At 38.5% G+C, this 21,249-nt stretch overlaps 1 protein-coding gene across 5 annotated transcripts in view; it reads left to right on the forward strand.

Moving 5' to 3' along the window:
• The window catches only part of RIC1 (RIC1 homolog, RAB6A GEF complex partner 1), a 142,499-nt gene that overhangs the window by 86,214 nt on the left and 35,036 nt on the right, over window positions 1-21,249 (forward strand). For 4 of the 5 annotated variants that reach the window (XM_059411998.1, XM_059412000.1, XM_059412001.1 and 1 more), the window contains 4 exons: window positions 4,128-4,270; window positions 4,554-4,690; window positions 8,803-8,894; window positions 15,789-15,877. In XM_059411998.1, coding sequence (XP_059267981.1) covers window positions 4,128-4,270; window positions 4,554-4,690; window positions 8,803-8,894; window positions 15,789-15,877 — 461 coding nt within the window. The remainder of the gene's footprint in view (window positions 1-4,127; window positions 4,271-4,553; window positions 4,691-8,802; window positions 8,895-15,788; window positions 15,878-21,249) is intronic. The other variant, XM_059411999.1, reaches the window with a different exon arrangement.

A 21,249-nucleotide genomic window follows, 5' to 3' on the forward strand; every position in this document is an offset into this window, starting at 1 on the left:
TTCTAGGAATTAATCCTACAAATATTTCAAATTACATGCTTATAGGGTTTTTCATTGTTTACAGTAACAAAAGATCAAAAGCTACCTAAATGTCAATCAGTAGGGAGCTGTTTAAATAAATTTTCTTACTTTTACACAATGCGAACAACATGCATCTATAGAAAAAATGATAGCTTTTCTTTTCTTTAATGGGGATGGAGGGGCACAGGGAGAAGTAGAGAGAGGGTTTTTTGTTTGTTTGTTTTAAAGATTCTGTTTATTTGACACAGAGAGATCACAAGTAGGCAGAGAGGCAGGCAGAGACAGAGGGGGAGGCAGGCTCCCTGCCAAGCAGAGAGCCCAGTGGCTAGATTTCAGGACCCTGAGATCATGACCTGAGCCGAAGGCAGAGGCTGCTACTTTCGAATATACAAGTTTGGGTGACTGGAAATCTCTAAGATTTTTCTCAAAACTTGAGAAAAATAATTGCATTTTAGAGAAGTATTATTATTAGCACCTGTAATACATACTTTTTGGAAATATGATTAGAGATCAGCTGTGTGATCCTGCATTAAGGTAGAAGACATGCTATTTGGACTTTATAACCAACTATTTTCCTGCCCACAACCAAAAATAGAAGTCATATGTAATTAGAGATAATGATTAAACTATTGCTTATGGGCATAATATGGCAAGACCTTTGCCATATTTTAGTTTTTGCTTGAAGAAAGAATAGGATTAGTGATAAGCATCCAACATTTGTCATTATTTGAGGATCCAGAATGTTTCAAAGGTGAGAAGTATTAATATAATATATAATTAAAACTCTTAATCTGTTTCTCTAATTCTACATAATACATACTAGTAAATACCACAGTTTATTCCATATCCTTCTCCCTAGCACTTAGAAGAGCCCTATGTAATATATAGTATTTAATATTTGTTACGGGCGCCTGGGTGGCTCAGTTGGTTAAACAACTGCCTTCGGCTCAGGTCACAATCCTGGAGTCCCAGGATCGAGTCCTGCATGCATCAGGCTCCCAGCTCCACGGGGAGTCTGCTTCTCTCTCTCACCTTTTCACCTCTCATGCTCGCTCTCACTCTCTCTCTCTCAAATAATTAAGTAAAAAATCTTTTTTAAAAAATCACCACTTCTCTGGTGTTAGCCTTTAATATTTGTTAGGCCATTAAATACATTTACATACTTCAGAATTGATCATTATGAATTAGATATTTCCCATTAATAATATTTGATTAATCAGAAATGGTAATCTGCTTTCAGGATCCTACTGTTAGCTTCTAAGATCCTAAATTAAGGGGGGGGAAAGGCTCCTCTGGCATATCAGTTATCTGTTAAAAAGCCCATGAAGTCAGATTGGGGAGGCTCTCTGAAGGCGTAACTTAGAATACATTTATGTATATTTTGTGTATATTTATACTTAGGGGTGACTTTCAAAATACTTAAAAACCAGGGGAGGGTGATAAGAAATGTGATAGTATTGATCAATACAGAATCCTGATATATCCCCTTGTGCCGAGAATTAATCCTTTAGTTGTTAGGTCTTTGTGACACTGGCAGTCACTGGGCACATACTCACGTGGCTTGGACTGAGGCCTTTTTGCTAACCTTCTGGAAATACTCCGTATTTTAACAATTCATACCAGCCTTTGTTTTAGTGAGTTTGTTTACTTTCAGTTGAATGAGGAGGATCTTCTCTTTTCCTCTGGATTCTTCATGATGTTTATTATAGTTTAACATTATGATCTTTTAATTCCAACGTCAGGATTGATGGGTGCTGTTTTTATGGGTAGATTTTTCTTTTGACTCTGGGTCACATTTTGCTGTTTCTTCACACAGCTGGTAATTTCTTTATCCTAGCACTGTGGATGACAATGTGGAGTTTTTGAATTCTGTTAACTTTGTCAGAAGAGTACTGAGTTTTGCTTGGTAGGCAGTTAAATTACTGCAGGGTGACCCCAATCTTGTTCTTGTCATATGCAGTGATTCTGCTGTGGAAGTAGGAGTGGGGAGAAGGAGGATGTAGTTGGGGAAAACCTAGGCTGACTCCTGCAAACTGAAGGTCACTGGTAAAACAGTGACTGTCCCGCTAAACTGCTTCTCTTGACATGTAGCAGATCTAAAACATACATTTTTTATATTATATTCACCACATGTTACATATAAATTTTACACTAAAATATAATCTGAAGGGGAAAAATAAATACTTCAGAGGTAAAACTTCCATAAACTCCCTTGATTACAAAATACTCTGAAGTTGAAGAAATGGAACTGCGTAAGGTCACATCTTATTCTATTCTTTTTAATATTTTTATAGTAGAGAAGAAAACACAATCAGTTCTTCAGTGTCTGAACTCCTTGGGGAATGAGTCATTGAAGTCCACTTGTAAAGAATCAAAGGTTTACTGTAAGAATTAAAATATTGCAAACTTTCCCTTCCCCTGACAGTATGCATTACAGTATTTCTGAAATAGACTCTTCACACTTAATAGTATATAATAGCATATATTATAGGCACATCACATTTTTCATGTTTTCATTCGAGCATTTGATACTTTAATATTTTAAAGATTTTATTTCTTTGAGAGAGCACAAGCGGAGGGAGCCGCCGAAAGGGGGAGAAGCAGGCTCCCCGCTCAACTGGGAGCCTGACGCTGGCCTCCTTGGATCATGGCTTGAGAGGAAAGCAGATGCTCAACCAGCTGAGCCACCTCGGCGCCCCAAGCATTCGATGCTCTCGACTACTCTTTCTTCCGTCCAGCTTACTCCCTGGGCTTCCTCGATAGAGCAGTTTCCACGGGTTCCCCTTTTCTTTCTCTGTGCGGTACCTTTGCACCGTCATCCGTGGATTCGCCTCTCCTTTTCCTTTCTCCTTTCTGGCGCCTCCCGCAAGCGCTTAGTACCAGATACAGCTAGCGCTGCCTTAAGGCTTGGGCACACGAGAGTAAGCAACGTGAGCATTTATTTGCCATTAGGTAAGTATATGTTAAATCTCTGTAAGTAAGTTAAGTGCTGGGATCATACTCTATAATTACCTCTCATCAACCGAGCAGGCTTCTGAAAGGAGAAACTTTTTTTTTTTTTTCACCTCAAAATTTCAAAAATCATTTACTAATTTTAATGCAGAGCATAGCACCTGTCATAGAGCGTGGGCTTTATAGATGCTTGTTGTGCGAATGAACGTGAGGCTCAGTGATGCTCTAGAAATACTGGGATCTAGAACTATGGGTGCCAGTAAAGTAGCCTCTAGTCAAATGAAGTTCCTTGACTATAATTCAAGGAACTTCATTTGAAGTAGTTAAAAGTAAACAAAGTTAACCTATTGTGTGGAGCACTGGGTGTGGTGCATAAACAATGAATCTTGGAACACTGAAAAAATACAACAGTTACGTTCTTTGGTTACAGTAGCCATATTTCAGGTGTACAGCCCGCACACGGGGCTCTTGGCTACCATGTTCAATAGCACAGATGCAGAGCATTTCCATCACTGCAGAAGGTTCTGTTGGCCGAGGCTAGAGGATTGCTACCTCTGCTTTTAGCTCCAGATTGTCAGCCTGTCATAAGTTGTTCTTTATTTTTTTTTAAAGATTTTATTTATTTTATTTGACAGATAGAAATCACAAGTAGGCAGAGAGGCAGGCAGGGAGAGAGAGGAGGAAGCAGGCTCCCTGCCGAGCAGAGAGCCCGATGCGGGGCTCGATCCCAGGACCCTGGGATCATGACCTGAGCTGAAGGCAGAGGCTTTAACCCACTGAGCCACCCAGGCGCCCCATAAGTTTTTCTTTTTATTATTTTCTTGCCTTTTTCCTTTCTTGTCAGCTTTCATTTATCCTTCCATCTTTGAATATGCTATTTCAGTATTTCTAGTTTTTTAGAAAACTGGTTGATCAAGTTTGTGACAATGAATGCCCACAGTCTTTTATTTTTTCCAGAATTTCTGATTCTAGATCAAATTACATATAGGTGAACCTACTAGACAGCTAAGTTACAGATGAATAACAGTTTTGTAAGTTGGTTCATGATCCTCTCTCTTTGAATAGGCTCCAGAGCAATTACATTCATAACTCACTGCTTTTCCAGTATGCTCGCTTAACAGGTAATTGGTTCTAAATTGCTTATTTCCCTACAGTTTGCAGTCTGTGCTGGAAGATCTCCTCGTAGCTACTTCTGATGGGCTGCTTCATCTTATTCACTGGGAAGGAATGACAAATGGAAGGAAGGCTATTAATCTTTGCACAGTACCTTTTTCAGTAGATCTGCAATCATCTAGAGGTAGTTATACCTTCTGCATGGGGTAGAACCTGATGTTTAATGTTTGATATAATCTGCTTAGATATTTGCTATAGGTGAATATTGATTTTTCTATTTTGAAATTAATTATACAGGGGGAGTGTGTGTGTGTGTGTATGTGTAGGAAGGAATGTTTTAATAGTTTGGTATTCTTAGATCATTAGTTTTGCCCTTTTAACTGTTCTTACAGGGTTTGCAAACAAAAATGTGAAAGCGTTATTTACTTTACTTATATTCACGTTTCATGTGCTTGTGTTTTCATCAGCAGGTTCATTCCTGGGTTTTGCTGATGTGCACATCAGAGACATGGAATACTGCGCCACACTTGATGGGTTTGCTGTTGTGTTTAATGATGGTAAAATTGGATTTATTACACCAGTGTCAAGTAGATTTACTGCAGAGGTAAATTTACTATGGAATGTTTATTTTCTTTATTTTACATTTATTAATTTTAGTTTTGTTGTTAAGTCCCTCCCCTACTTTCTTATTTAAGATTTTAGGGTTATTGTTAACTAATTTTTTAAGTCAAAGTAATATATATAATACTTAAAATACAATTCTATTAGATATGTTGAAGAAAAATGATAGTTCGCTTCGCTATTTCCTGCTCCCTTCACCCCCACTTTCCATTCTCGGAGACAACCATTTTATTTTTCTTCACTGGTTATTTTGTTATCTATCTTTACCACTCTGAGTGTTTTCTTTAACTTTTAGTTTTTAGGCTGTTTATTGACTTCTGCTGCACGAAAAGACCATTTGCTTCCCTGTTGCTAGCACATTCATATATTCTTCCTATCTTCCTAGTAGTTACTGTAACTTTGATCAATTACTATTCATTATTTATATTGTTATTGCTTTATAAATCCTAAGCCATGTGATATGTTTTGATTATTTTTTCTTTCCTGCACATTTCCCTTTCCACTGGAAATTAATGATTGTTTGTTTTTTGTTTATTTTTTATGTACTTAACACTAACTCAACCCCAGATTGTCTGTGGTTTGTGTAGATATCTTCTCAATTCTTTCAGACACATTAGACGTTCTCTTTGTTTCATCTTCTTGAAGAAATTTCTTTTGGAAGCTTCTGGATTGCTCCAGACTGAACTGCTTGCTCACTGTACTTTTAACACAGTTGTACTTTTGGGTTTTCATCATCTATCACTTGAGGATTTGCTTCCTTCCTTTAGTTGTATGTGATCTTTTCAGAGTTAATGATGAACATATGATAAGTTAATATATTAATTTGGTTGCTGTGACAGAGACCCAGAGTAAAAATTGGATGCACTGAAAGCTGTGTGGATTTTGATGGGTTTGGTTGACCCTGTTCTTCACCATAGGGTGAGCTAACTAGATTGTGTCCTTTCCTTTCCTATGTCCAGTGCTCATTGGAAGAGAGTCCTGTAGTTTTTTCCAGAGACTATATATCTGGCTGGCCCAATATTCTGGGTTTTAAGTTATGGTGGTGTTAAATTAGAGCATCTGAATTCACTTATCTGTGTTGTCAGTGTGGTCGGTCCAGAGACCACTAGGGTTTTTTATTTTGTTTTTCTCTGAAGAAAAATCTCCAGTTTTCTGTTGGAGAGAAGGTGAGTTATTTCTTAGCTGCTCAGATTGTGAAGATATTATGGGAACCCAGCTGTTGCCTAAGCAGGCTTTAAAAATCTGAAAGTCCTATTACTTTTAGTTCAACCTTTCTGAGAAATCTCAATCCTCGAGCCTTTTTTGCATCCTACAATGTTAATTTAGTTGTTTCTCAACATTCTTGAATACAGGTGAAGGATTCTACTCCTCCATATGCTACCTAGCTTTTAAAATGTTCTCATACTTCCTCCTCTCCTTTTCATTGTCCTTGTCAGTTTATGCTGTTGAAAAAATCTTCTCTGTTAGAAAACTTGGGGCTTTAAGAGTCAGAGAAGCTAAGTATTCACATTCAGTGTACTCTCTTTAACTGGAAAAGATTTTAAGTTTTTGTTTGTTTTTAGAAAGAGAAAGAGAGAGCATGAGCAGGGGGAGGGCAAAGGAAGAGGGAGACTTGTCCCTCCTGAGCAGGGAGCCCTGCATGGGGCTCAGTCCTAAGACCCCTAGATCATGACCTGAGCTGAAGGCAGATGCTAAACCTGCTGAGCCACTCACAGGTGCCCCAGATTCTAAGTTTTTAAGGGCATATTGTTTTCTGTGTAGTATCAGCTTTAATATCCCTAAAACTGTTTTTCATTATCATCTTTATTCACATCGTGAAGTATTAAATAGTACATTTGTGGTAATATGTCAGTATATAAAAACAAAAATAAACTTTTGAAGAATTTAATTTTTTACAAGGTATATTTGTAATTATGTTTGGGATTTAAATGTTTTTATTGAAAACAAAAGGCTGAAAAGGTGACTCATTTCTGAGTATCAGCTTTTATCTTTTATTTATTATTTTTTTTATTTTTTTAATTTTATTTGTCAGAGAGTACGTACAAGCAGGAGACACTGCAGTTGGAGGGAGAAGCAGCCTCCGTGCTGGGCAAGGAGCCCAATACAGAACTTGATTCCAGGACCCTGATATCATGACCTTTGGCAGTTTTTTAACTGACTAAGCCATCCCGGTGCCCCATAGCTTTTATCATTTTTTATTAGTATTTGGTTCAAGAAAATTTTCCAGGAAACTAAGAATTTTTTAAAATAATGAAGAGCAGATGGGCATTATCAAATAAGTTAGAAAATATAAATTAGGGAAATATGTATGTTTATTATTGGTAATTGGGAAATAAAATAATGACCTATTTATGTTTCATATATATATATATATATATATATATATATATATATTCATGCATGCATTATTTAGATGCTTTGTAAAAATGTTGTTTGGCATTTTTGATGCATTTAACAGATGTATTAAAATATGTCAGATTATGCCACTCTTCTGCTCAGAACCCTCTAAAAGTACTAGATAATTAGGACAAACCTACTGAAGACAACTAGAAAAGCTGGAGAAAAAATTTTTTTAATGTGCCTCAAGACTTTGGAGAGCTAGCAAGTCTGCAAAGAATTACCTGGCAAGGCGGCAGAGGCCCAGTGAGCTAAGCCCAGTGTGTGAGGTCACAGTGAGCATGAACAGCAGAGCTGTACATGGTGACTTGATGGTTCTCACAGATGTGCTAAGGGAAAGCAGCTGGACATGAAAGAATATGTACTATGATTTTATGTAAAATTAAAAATAGAAACATAGGCCATTTGAATTAGAGTTTATATGGTCGCATATTCTTGGTCTAAAGGAAAAGAAGGACGTGATTACCAATCAAGTCTGGATATTGGTTACTTCTGTGGGGGGAGGGGGTATTGATCAGGAGGAACCTGTTGGGGGCTTTTAGATTCTGATCATTCTTGGCCTGAGTGCTCGCTAATTCCACAAGGTCTGCTTTGGGATATTACTGAGATGTGCAGTCTTGACTTTTTGTATTCTTCTCTAATGTATTATTCGTAGTGGAAAACTTATTAAAAATTGAAGATACTTCAGTGATTCCCTATATGTAAATTAAAGGAAAAGCCAAGGAAGTTTTTATTGTGGCTTTTAAAGCCCTGTAAATTTGGCCTCGTTTTACATCTGTGATCTCCTCTTCTGTGACTTCTCCTTCCCTCCTGGCTCTCCACTCCATGTGCTCGGGCTTCTTTGATCTACACTGAACATGCCAGAAATGCTACACAGTAGGGCCTTTGTACTTGGTATATCTTCTTGAGTACTTTCCTCAAAATACACCTGCATGGGAAAAACTGTTTAATATTGTATCCTTCTCCCATACTGTTTCCTATGATTGCTTTATTAGTTTTTTCTGTAGTATTTATCAGTCTCTACAACACTGTACAATTTTTATTTTAACTTGACAGCCTCCTAACAAATAGAAGAAAAAGATTTTGGCATTTTTGAGTACGTGCCACATCCTTAGCACCTTAAACAGTGCTGGGTGAATAGTGGGCCCCTGGAAAATACTTGCCTCAGAAATCAGTTAATTTTAATCTAAGCGGTGGTTCAGGGAAATAATGCTCAGTGCTACCTTTACCACTTTTTTGTCATCTAAAATAATTTGTACTTTTTTTGAAAAACAAAATTCCTACAGAAAAGGAAATAAATATGCCACATTTAGATAATTGATTATATAGCTCACTTGGGGATTAAATAAAGTCTACAGTATTGGATCTTACAGTGTTTACTATTGTGATCATCCAAAAAGAAAGTGCTATATTGTAGTGTGCTGTGTTTTTGTGCTTATTAAACTAATAGTCATGATGATCTTTGCCTTAGAATTTTTAATCTAAGACATCCTTGATTTGACAAATAAAAAACAGATGGTAGAGCTGAATCTATTCTGTTTTCTATAGTAAAAAAAAAAAAAAATAACATATAAGCTTAATAGTTTCATTCACTTATTGAATACTTGTTGAATGAAACAGTATGTTTAATGAAGGAAAATTATACTAATTACAGTTTATTTGGACTTTTAAAGCCTTCATTATTTTTCTTTATTACAGCAGCTTCATGGAGTTTGGCCACAAGATGTTGTTGATGGAACTTGTGTAGCAGTAAATAACAAGTATCGACTCATGGCATTTGGTTGTGCAAGGTAATTAATAGAGACGTCTTCATTTTTTAAAAAAAGATTTTATTTATTTATTTGACAGAGAGATCACAAGTAGGCAGAGAGGCAGGCAGAGGGGGAGGGGGAAGTAGGCCCCCTGCTGAGCAGGGAGCCCAATGCGGGGCTCGATCCCAGGACCCTGAGACCATGACCTAAGCTGAAGGCAGAGGCTTAACTCACTGTGCCACCCAAGCACCCTGAGATGACTTCATTTTAAGAGTCATTGTCAAAAATAATGGGCTTTTAAAAAAATATATTTTTACATATTTTTTAAACATAAAGTGTTCTAAATATACTTGTAAACTTTTTCGTGGCTATCATAATTTAGTAATCAGCCTTAATATAAAATCTGAAAACATTTTATTAGATTGAAGCAAACAGATCTAAAGATTTAGGATAATTGAGTGTTGTAAAGGTGAGCTTTAAAGGTGAGCTTTTCTTCAGTGGTAGGAACTTATAACTTGAGTTACAAGTTGAAAAGATGAAGTCAGCCTAAATTTAAGTTCCTTATTATTTAAAAGAGAATTAGGAAGATTTTTTTTTTTAAGATTTTATTTATTTATCTGACAGAGATCACAGGTAGTCAGAGAGACAGGCAGAGAGGAAGGGAAGCAGGCTCCCCGCTGAGCAGAGAGTCTGATGCGGGCTCGATCCCAGGACTCTGGGATCACGACCCAAGCCAAAGGCAGAGGCCCTAGCCCACTGAACCACCCAGGCACCCCTATTTTTCTTTTTTAAAAATAATCCCTTCTTCTGGCTAGTATCCAAAATCTATAAAGAACTTAAACTCAACACTCAAAAAATTAAAAATCAGTTAAGAAATTGGCAGAAAACAACAGAATTCTGCAAAGAACACAACAGATAGCTTATAGACACATGAGAAAATGCTCGACATCACTCATCAGGGAAATAAAATCAGAGTCACAATGAGATATCACCTCACACCAGTTGGAATGACTAAAATGAACAGCTCAGGAAACAGTAGATGTTGGTGAGGATGTGGAGAAAGGGGAACCTTCTCACATTGTTGTTAGGAATGCAAACTGGAATGGCCACTCTGGAAAACAGTATGGAGGTTCCTCAAAAAGTTAAAAATAAGACTACCCTATGAGCCTGCAATTGCACTACTGGGTATTTATCCAACGGATACAAAAATGCTGATTTGAAGGGGGTACATGCACCCCAGTGTTTATAGCCGCATTATCCACAGGACCCAAAACACAGAACCCAAAAGTCCATTAACTGATGAATGGCTAAGTAAGAGGTGGTATACATGTGCAATGGAATATTATTCAGCCATCAAAAAGAATGAAATCTTGCAATTGCAATGACATGGATGGAACTGGAGTGTACTATGCTAAGCAAAATCGGTCAGAGAAAGATACCATATGAGGTCTTTAAAAAAAAAAAAAAAAGATTTTACTTACTTGAGAAAGAGCATAAGCTGGGGGAGGGACAAAGGAAGAGGGACAGGTAGACTCTCTGCTGGAGCAGGCACAGGACTCCATCCCAGGACCCTGAGACCATGACCTGAGCCAAAGTCAGATACTTAACTGACAGAGCCACCCAGGTGCCCCAACAAATACAGTATGATGAACATAGGGGAGAGAAGGAAAAATAAAATAAAAATAGGAGGAGGCAAACCATAAGAGATTCTTAACAGTAGGGAACAGACAGGGTTGCTGGAGGGGAAGTTGGTGGGGGGATGGGCTAGACAGGCGATGGGCATTAAGGAGGGCAGTTGTGATGAGCCCTGGGTGTTATGTGCAACTGACCAGTCGCTAAATTCTTCCCCTGAAACTAATACTACACGATTTTACTAAATAGAATTTAAATAAAATCTGTAAAATAAAATTTAAATAAATAAAATAATACTACACTATATGTTAACTAAGTAGAATTTAAATAAAAATCCTTTTTAAGACATCAGTGTTGACATTGCCTTTGAATTTGTGAATGTGCCTTAATGAACAAATTTAAAGCTCACACATAGGATCAATTTCTTCTTTTAATTCTGACAGTGCAGGTTTTAGAACTAAAATACTGAGTGAGTACAGATTATTCACTTCAACAAGTATCTTTGCATCTCCCATGCACCAGGCACAATTCTAAGCACTTGGGATATGTTAGAAAAGAATAAGATACCTGACTTGATGGAGTTTATATTTTAGCTCAAATAAAAAGATTATATTAGAATCTTAATAGTAATGCCTTACAATATGTAGGGTGCTTTTTTAGCCTCAAAACTCTCTTAAATACGAAATTTTATTTTGTCCTCAAAGTGAGACTTAATGGTTCTATAGAACATACATCTAGTACTATCTCTAGCTACATCGAGTTGAGTATCACCATATTTTGATTAGTGTAAATAATACATGTTATAAATCATACATAATCTGTGAAGTGGTGAATCCTACATACTGCTTCTCAGGAGATAAATGTAGAAATAGAAGTTAATTCAGCTCAGTATAAGAAAGAAAAGTGTATTTTTTTCTTATTCGTGGATTTGATTTGGTTACATTTTGTTTAGATATTTTAAATCTATGTTTATTAGCACATTTTGCCTATAATTTTTTTCTTATTCCGCTAATTAATCGAAGTTATGCTTGTGTCACGAAGCAAATTGAAGACCTATTCCTCTCTTTCTCTGTTTGAATGTCTGCTTGAATTTGTCAGTGAAGCTATCTGAGCCTAGAATTTTCTTTGTGGGAATTTTTTGATTACTGATTCAATTCAGTTTTAAAAGTAAATTTAAGGGTTAGATTTTTCTCTTTTCTTAAGTCATTTTGACAAGTTAGATTTTTCCAGGAATTGGTATCTTTCATTTCACTGTCAAATAAATTGGCTGAAAATTTATAATATCCTTTTTAACTTTCATATTATAAAATAAAAACATACTTACAGGTAAGTGCATGGTCCAAATACTCAGATTTACAAATATTACAAACGCCCCTCTGTTCACAAACCGGGTTAAGAAATTGAGTGTTGCGAGCCAGCCCCAGTACTTACTAAATCCCAACTCCCATCTCCCAACACACTTAAAAGTAACCAATTTTCTGTCTTTGTGATGATCGTTTCCTTGTCTTTATAGTTTTACCACCCCTGCGTGTGATCCTAAAGAGCATAATTCAGGTTTACCTGATTTTGAACTTTATGGGAATAGAATCATCTTCTAAATACATTTTGGGTCTTCTTGCTTCTTTGAGTCAGCATTGTTAAATTCATCCATGCTGTTTGCCAGTAGCAAAAATCATTTTTTGATTGATTTATAGTGTTCCAGTATATGAACGTGTCATAATTTATCTGATTTGTTGTTTAACGGACATTTATATTGTTTTCTTGGTTTGTAAAAAAGGGGGAACATTTTCTTACATAACTCAGTGTCTTTGTCACATATGAGAAAATTAATGATACATCCCAAATAAGATCTAATTCTCAGTCAATACTCAGACTAACCCAATTGTCACCAAAATTTCTTTTATAGCTCCTTGTTTTAACCAGAGTAAATAAAAATTAGTGATTTGTGTTTGGTTATTGTTTCCATGTAGTTGCCTTTTTCCTGTTAACAACCCATACACCTTTTTCTTATTTTCATGACATCAACTCTTTTTTTTTTTTTTAAGATTTTATTTATTTGGGGGCGCCTGGTGGCTCAGTGGGTTAAAGCCTCTGCCTTTGTTCGGCTCAGGTTATGATCTCAGGGTCGTGGGATCAAGCCCCACATCAGGCTCTCTGCTCACTGGGGAGCCTGCTTCCCCCTCTCTCTCTGCCTGCCTCTCTGCCTACTTGTGATTTCTGTCTGTCAAATAAGTAAATAAAAGTCTTTTAAAAAGAAAAAAAAAGCCATTATTTATTTGACAGAGATACAGAGAGAAAACACAGCAAGGGGAATGGGAGAGGAAGAAGCAGGCTTCCTGCTGAGCAGGGAGCCCGATGTGGGCCTTGATCCCAGGACACCGGAATCATGACCTGAGCCGAAGGCAGATGCTTAACGACTGGCCACGCAGGTGCCCTAGACATCAGCTTTTTAAGAGTTCAGGCCAGTTGTTTATAGAATGTCCTGCACTCTAAATGTTTCTCGTTTTCTCTAAACCAGCCATGACTGGAACCTTGAAGCTGGCTCTTGCCGAGCCAGTCCAGTCAGACATGGGAGCATCTGACAGGACCAGTGGGGCGGGGGTCCGACACCGCCTGCAGTCAGGGCGGCCTTGCAGGGCTGCTAGGGCCAGATGGGAGAGCCCACCAGAGGTTCTCTGCTCCTTCCCCAGGGCAGTGAAGGTGGAATCTCAGCCTTTGGCCTCCGTCGTCTCACTTTTCATCAGTTGGGGGAGTACCAGACCTTTTTTTTGGTGGGGGGGTGGTGACGCTGGGTTGGGGTGAAGGTTTTGTGATTGTCACTGTGTGACAGAACAGACCAGTGGCTTCTAGGTCTTCCAGCTCTTACCAGGATTAAGTGCCCTGAACACTCAACTGTAGCTGCTGTCCTTCGAGTTCTGTTCTGCAAGAAGCTGACTTTGGTCTTGGATGCCCGTTTGCAAGGGGATCAGTCTTACAACTTACCTGTCCTGGGACCGAGCCCCCCGTTGGGCTCCCTGCTCAGCGGGGAGTTTGCTGCTCCCTCTCCCCTGCTCATGCTCTCTCACTATCTCTGTCCCTCTCTCTCAAATAACTAAGGAAAATCTTAAAAAAGAAAAGGGGTGGGGAGGTTTGACCAGATGCTGGTTAAACATTTTTATCATGTAGTGTTATGTACTTGCTGTGGCACTGTGTAGCAATAAGGTTAAGTTGTCCTTGTATTAGTGATACTAATTTTGTATTAGTGATACTGAATTTGGTCATTTGTGATTGTAGCCATATCTCTGTTATAGAGAGAGCTTGTTTTGCTTTGAGATTAATGAGTGGTGTCTTATGCATGAAGAAATATTTTTCTCTTACAATGGGTGAACGAGAAGTGGAAATAACAATAATTTAAACAATATAGGCCTTATAGAGTACATAAAAGGTTAGCTGTCAGTCTTTATAAGTGTTGACTTAGCTCCTGTTTCTTGCATTAGAAATCGTGGACTCTCCTCACTGACTTATTAGAGCTCAGCAACCCAGAGTTCCCACTTGACCGTTGTCAGGTGCAAAACGAAAACAAGTAAAACCTGTGGGCTACTTAGTGCTGTCTTTCAGCAAAGTGTCGAATTGGGCAGGTAGCCTGGAGCGATACCTATTCCTGGGCATTTGGCTTCTGACTAAGCTGGAATAACAAACCAGATTCTCTCCCCCACATCGGGGAGAAAATGGACAAAAATATGGAAGAGTAAGACAATATGAGTTCGAGACTGAGAACATCAGGCAACAGAGGACACCGGTCCGTAAAAGATAGGAAATAAATAGAACTCTACGAATGCCTCAGCTTTAATTACATTGAAAGAGTTTCCAGGCTGTGGCACGAGGCTGGAGAGACAGAACCTGGCAGATTGCTTAGGTTGAGTTACAGGGAAGTGAAAATCTGGGGAGACCAAAGCAGCTAGGACTTGGGACAGCCAGCCAGAGACAACAGAGTGGCACAAAGAAGGCGCTCCAGAGTGCTGGAGAGGGTCTCTCCTGAGTATTCGCTATGGAAGATCCAGAAAGAGATCCAAATCAAACATTGTAGGAGAAAAGAATAATAAACCTGAAAAACATAGCCAGAGAAATTACTCAGAATGAAAGAGAGAGGAAACAGATTGAAAACCACAGCATCAGTGAGCTGTGTGGTAAGTTCATGTGGCCTCTTCGTGCAGGTGTTTTACTGAGCCCCAGTCCTGATCCTTAAGAAGAGCTGACCCGGCTGGATGAGGGTCAGAACATTAATGTTAGATTTTGATCGAAAATAGTTCCATAAGCAAAAATGATATTTTTTATGATCATCATTAGGTCAATTTTGAAATGTAGCTTAGAAGTAATATTATAAAGTTTTTGTTTTGGTTTCTGGCCCTTCCTAAAATTGGCACTTGTTAAGATTTCTTAAATGAAATCATTATATATACCACTTTCACAAAATAACATATGCCATGTGTGTAGATACAAAAAATGGTGTTGGGTAGAAAATATAATCAAGTGAAAATCTGTAAATTACTATCCAGCATGAGAAATAGCGCATTAGCAGGGTGGATGCAGCCCCGGCTTCTCCCTCTTCTTTATTTATTTAATTTTTTAAATGATTTTGTTTATTTGGCAAAGAGAGACAGGGAAAGTGGGAACACAAGCAGGGGAAGTGGAAGAAGAAGAAACAGGCTTCCCACTGAGCAGGGAGCCCAACGTGGGTCTCGATCCAAGGACCCTGGGATCATGACCTGAGCTGAAGGCAGATGCTTAACAACTGAGCCACCCAGGCGCCCTGTCCCCCTCTTATTTAATGTCCCTCCTTCTCCACCAGAGATGGTGTGTCCATTAGCTCTTTATTGCATTTTTACCACAAATGTATTTACTATGTTTTGAATGTTTTTGAATAGAAGCAGAATTATACTACATATGTACATCCTGACTATGTGTTTTAATGCCTGTCGCTGCTGTACTAGACAGCTGTACGAGCAGAGCACAGTTTATGCTTCCTTTCTCTTGCTGGACACTTCAGGTTGCTGCGGCTGTTGTGCGTTTATACATAGTACTACAGTGAACATTGTGCGTGCCTTTTGATAACATAGACAAGAATATTCCTGGGATATATTTAGAGGGAAATTTTTACTGGGTTACAAATATGCACTTGTTCAGATTTATGAGACTGCAATTCATTTACAAAATGGTTTTAGCCTAGTTTATGCTCTTACCAGCAGAACATAACAGTTCCACAGTAATGCTCTCTATATTTGCATTTCTCTTTTTTATTAAAGGCTTTTTTGTTTTTCTCAGTGGTTCTGTACAGGTATATACAATAGATAACACCACCGGAGCTATGCTGCTGTCCCATAAACTAGAGCTAACAGCGAAACAGTATCCTGGTGAGTCCTTTTTTTTCTTTTATTTTTGATGTACAGGTAATGGTGTGGATGGGTAGTGACTGGGATTTTAAATGATGCGTGCTCTCGGTCAAATACAGTTAACACGTAACTGTATTTTGCCTGGCCCAGGTACTAGGGTTTCCTGGTACCTAGAAAGGCTCCCAAGGATCCTTCTTTTATTGTTTGATTAGTCTTCTGTGTCCTCACTAGTTTTAGCCTTTATAGTCTTTCTCTGGACTCTGTTCTAGTCTTTTACCTGATTTCATTGCCTTTGTTATTTTATGCCTTCCAATTCAGTTTATTCATTCAGCAAATACTTATAAAATACCTGCTGTAGGCCAGACATTGTTTTAACTAGTGGATACACATCGTTAAACAAAGCAGTCTTTTTCTGAACTCAGTAGTGAATCTTGAGTGGACCCTCAGACCCTTTGGATTAATTCCAAAGTCTTTGTCATTGAAAGGCTTTTGACCAAAACTAACAGAGAACCCAAGTTGCTGTGGCTTAAATAGGATTTATTTTCTCTGCTAGCAAGAAATCCAAAGGTGAGTTGCTGCTGGCGTTTGGTCTTTCCTTCATGGCCTCAGCTTCTGAGCTGCAAGCATTACTCCTGTGTTTGAGTCAAGAAGAAAGGAGGAAATAGGGCATATTTGGTTTTTTGATCAGGAAAGCAAAAGGTTTCTCAGCAGCAGCCTCACCTGTTCCAGCCATCTTCCTCTTCATCTGGTTGGTCGCTTTATGTCTCATTAGCTACCTTAGGATTTTCCCAGCCTTTCTGGTAGAAGTGAGCAAGGGAGAAAGAGGCTGGAAATGGATGTGGCATTAACCAGCCAATGGCGTCTACCGCATGATGGCACGTAGGTCTTTTGCTGAATATTTCTGGCATTATTTCTTAGTTCAGTCAGCCCTTACTGTCTCCATACTTTTACCACAGCACCTCTACGTTAAAAGAAATACCAGACGTTCTGTTTATTAGGTAGTTAGGTCTAAATCCTAGTAGCATTTTCAAAAAGTAATACACGTAAATGGAAAGAAAAATAGTATTTTATTTTAATTCGTAAACACTATTTTTTTGCTAAGAGGTTGTCTGTGCTTATTGGACACTGTACAGTTTCTCAGACCCTGGAGTCAGATTAGGTCCAGTCACCCACATTTCCTGTTCCACGTTGATTTTCACATGACACTTTTTCTACAACAACTCCTAAAAAGCCACCTTTACAAAGATGTAACATCATCAAAATAAATGTAGTCACAGCCTAATATAGCTGTGAACTGCCTGAGCTAATAACTTACATTGTGTCTAACAGATACTATATATCACTCTATTTATTTGATATTGTCTCTTGAAGATTGTCTCATGGTATCCTGGATACCCTGCACACAGACCTAGGAACTGCAGTCTGACTCTTCACCAAACCACCTGCAGATTCTTGAGAGAGGGTCTATGTATATTGGTCTTCCAAGATACAGCTTAAATGAAATCTCGTTTTATGAACTAGACAGAATACTATTCCCTCCTGTGCCTCAATATATTTTGCATATACTATCTTTCTTATCATTGTTAATGTTTTATTGAACTTACCAACTTACAGGTCTTGTTTTCTGCTAGCTCCAGGGTAGGAATGTAGGATTTTTCTATCTGTACCAAGTGGGTTCAGTTTAGTGAATGAATCAGTATGTTTTTAAGCCAGTGACCTTTGCACAATTGTTTTAACAGGCAGTTAGAATCTCACTACTATGTTTTATGAGTTTGATACTATACTTTGTTCTGTATGTGCATTAATAATTGGGACCCTTTTCAGACTGTGTTCTGTTCCTCTCCCAAATTTAGATATGCTCCTGTATTAAGAATAATTGCTTATTAGAGGGTATTATGCTACGTGAAATAAGTCATCAAAGAAAGACAATTATCATATGCTCTGTCTGATATGAGGAATTTGAGGGGCAGGGGGGAGGGATGGAAAAAATGAAACGATGGGCTCGGGAGGGACAGAAACCATCAGAGGCTCTTCATCTCACCAAACAAACTGAGGGTTGCTGGGGGGAGGGAGGAAAGGGATGGGATGGCTGCGTGATGGACATCAGGGAGGGTGTGTGCTATGGTGAGTGCCGTGAAGTGTGTAAACCTGATGATTCACAGACCTGTACCCCTAGGGCAAATAATACATTATATCTTTAAAAATGAAAAAAAAAAAAAGAATAATTGCTGTATAACTATACAAAGCTCTCTATTTGGGTCAGAAAAATTAGGACACCCATCTAAATCTAATCCAATAATAAAAATTCTCATGAGCCTCAAGGAAGAAGCTAAGGTATCTCACGTCAGAATCTCAGGAAGCATTTAATACATAACTGTTAATGTTAACTTAGTATTACCCACATCTATACCAGTATTTTTCCCCATCGTGTCCTTTTAACATCTCACATCTTCCACTTGAGACCATTTTCTGTCTACAATACGTCCTTCAGAATTTTCTCTAGTGAAGTTTTGGGGGGAAGGGGTGGGGTCTGAAGATGTATTTACTTTGCCCCTGTAATTTAATTATGGTTTAACTTGTTATACCATTTTAGATGGGCAGTTACTGTGTGTATATTGAAGTTGTTCAGGTACCATCCAGTTTCACTGTTGCTCTTGGGATCTCTGATCAAGTTGTGTTTCCTTTTCAGGAGATTTGAGTTTTTTTCTCTTTGTTTACTTTTAAGATTTTTTCTTTGTCTTTGGGATAGTTTCACTGTGATTTGGAAGGTGAAGACTTTTTTCTAATTTTTTTTTCTTTCTTTTTTTTTTTTTTAAATCTTGTTTGAGATTCAGGCATTCTGGATCTGAGAATTCATATTGTCCAGCTGTTCTGGAAGATACTCAGCCATTATTTCTCTGCATATTGCCTCTTATTTAATCTCTTTTTCTGGAAGTTTAATCAGACTTGCATTATACTCTTTACAGGTTTGGTTTTTTTGTTTTGTTTTGTTTTGTTTATTTATTTGTTTATTTGACAGACATCACAAGTAGGCAGAGAGGCAGGCAGAGAGAGGAGGAAGCAGGCTCTCCGCTGAGCAGAGAGCCCGATGTGGGGCTCCATCCCAGGACCCTGGGATCATGACCAGAGCTGAAGGCAGAGGCTTTAACCCCCTGAGCCACCCAGGCGCCCCTGTTTACAGGTTTCTTAAGCTGCCTTTTAACATTTTTCATTTTTTTGTTTCTCTGGACTATGTTCTAGAAAATTTTTCCCTGTCTTCTGGTACATGTGTTCTCTTCATTTATGTTTAGTATTCTTCTTCATCTGTCCATTTTAATTACTGTATTTTTTATTTCCAGAGTGTTTACTTAGCTTTCTAATCTGTATGCATCCTGCTCCTAGTTTCATTATTCTTTTATTTCTTTAGGTATTAAAAAATGGTTTTTATATACTTTGTTAGTCTCAGTATTTGAAACCTTTCTTTCTGAGTTTGGGTTCTCATGAATTTGTTTATATATTTTGGGATTTTTTTTTTTTTTTTACTGAGAGCTGTTTAATTTCCTTCAGATTTATTTATTTGAATGCTTTGTGACCTAAATTGAATTTGTGTTTAGGGCAAGTTATGTGGGAGTACTACATCAGTCTGGAATCCTTTGCATTATATTCTCTATTTGTAATTTTCTTTGAGTCATACAAGTTGCATAAATTATATATGAGAGTGAGGACTGACTTGTTTCAGATTCCCGGGGACTTTATTTTCCATTCATGGAAAACACATGAAAGTATCCTTTGCTATTTCTTTACCTTCCACATGGTAGAGTTTATTTCTCATTCTTCCTTATACCGTGAATGTAGCCTTCTGTAGCCCCTCCCATTAAGTGGTGTCTTCTCTTAGGTACCCTGCCTTGGTCAAGCTCTGAGCTTGCTCTCCGCTCTGTCACGTGCTATGAGTCATCAGAAATAGAAGTCAGGGCTTCCAGGGTTTGGCAGAAAAATTCAGGGCACAAGCACTTTGTACACTTACTTACCTCTCAGCATTTTTAGTCGTTTGAGGTGTTAAGTATTCTAAGATTTTTTTTTTTTTTTTTTTTTTTTGACAGACAGAGATCACAAGTAGGCAGAGAGGCAGGCGGGGGGCGGGGAGGTGGGAAGCAGGCTCCCTGCAGAGCAGAGAGCCCTGTGCAGGGCTTGATCCCAGGACCCCGGGATCATGACCTGAGCTGAAGGCAGAGGCCTTAACCCACTGAGCCACCCAGGCGCCCCATGGTTTCTTTTTTTAATCCATACTTAGTTTTCCTGCCCAGTATTAAACTAATTGAAATTAAAAAACAATAATAATAATAACACCTTATTTCTTTAGTTGCATGGTCACGTTTACGTGTTTAGTAGTCACATGTAGCTGGGGGCTGCCTCTTAGACCAAGCAGGTGGGCAGGTGGGAAGTCATTGCCGCAGGAAGTGCTCCCGCTGCTCCTGTTGGGCAGCACTGCGTGCGGTTCTTGAGATCGTTCTTCCTTCTCGGGCTCGTGGATGCCATTTCCCCCTTTGGTGACCTGCCAAGTCTCACTCCCGGGGTCTTTGTTGTGAGAGAATTCTGCCAGCTTCAATTACATGGGCCGTAAACCTGCTTACTACGGGAGGCTTGTAGGAGGACTGAACATCTGAAGCAGGGATAAGTTTGCTCGCTTCCTTCAGGCAGCGCCGGCTGTTTAACCAGCCACGGTGACTGGGAGTCCTTCTGTCTCGCTGCACCTTCCCTTTGGACTCTCCCGACTTCATGCTGGTCTCAGACACTTTGTCTTCCTAGAGGATGTCAGTCCCCAACTCCTTTGTCATTGCTGGGGCTCACCCCAGCCTTCCATTCCCGTAATTCTAGCCTTTCTCCCCTCCCTGGTCCCAGCCCTTCACTCTCAGCCCAGGTACTAACCAATCTCACAGTAGGTTTTCTCCTTTCTTTTGGCTTCTGGAACTTTTTCTTTCTTGTAAGTTCAGCTCTATAACTAAATGTCTGGGTTACTTTTTTAATATTTTTCTCAATACACAGATTATATCACAGTCTATGTTCATTGTAGGTTGTTACCACCTAGATAAATTTCCCGTAGTCCTGACACATGAACATTAAGTTTACCACCACTGATATTTTATTATGGATCTCTGCAATTAGATTTTAATATGTACATAATGCTTGGAAAGTGGGTATGCATATATGTGCATGCATATGTCTATTTCATGTGGGGTAGTAAGTATATACCCTCCCCTTTTCAGTTAACATTAACATCCTTCTATGACAGTGAAAACCCATGTTTTTTTCCTTGCACATGGAATTGCATTCATTTGTAAACTTCAGTTTGATTTTGTGCTTCTTCTTGGTATGTGTGTGTATATGTATTTATTTTAAAATTTTATTTATTAGAA

Source organism: Mustela nigripes, chromosome 9 (assembly GCF_022355385.1).
Source record: "Mustela nigripes isolate SB6536 chromosome 9, MUSNIG.SB6536, whole genome shotgun sequence".
Classification (NCBI taxonomy): domain Eukaryota; kingdom Metazoa; phylum Chordata; class Mammalia; order Carnivora; family Mustelidae; genus Mustela; species Mustela nigripes.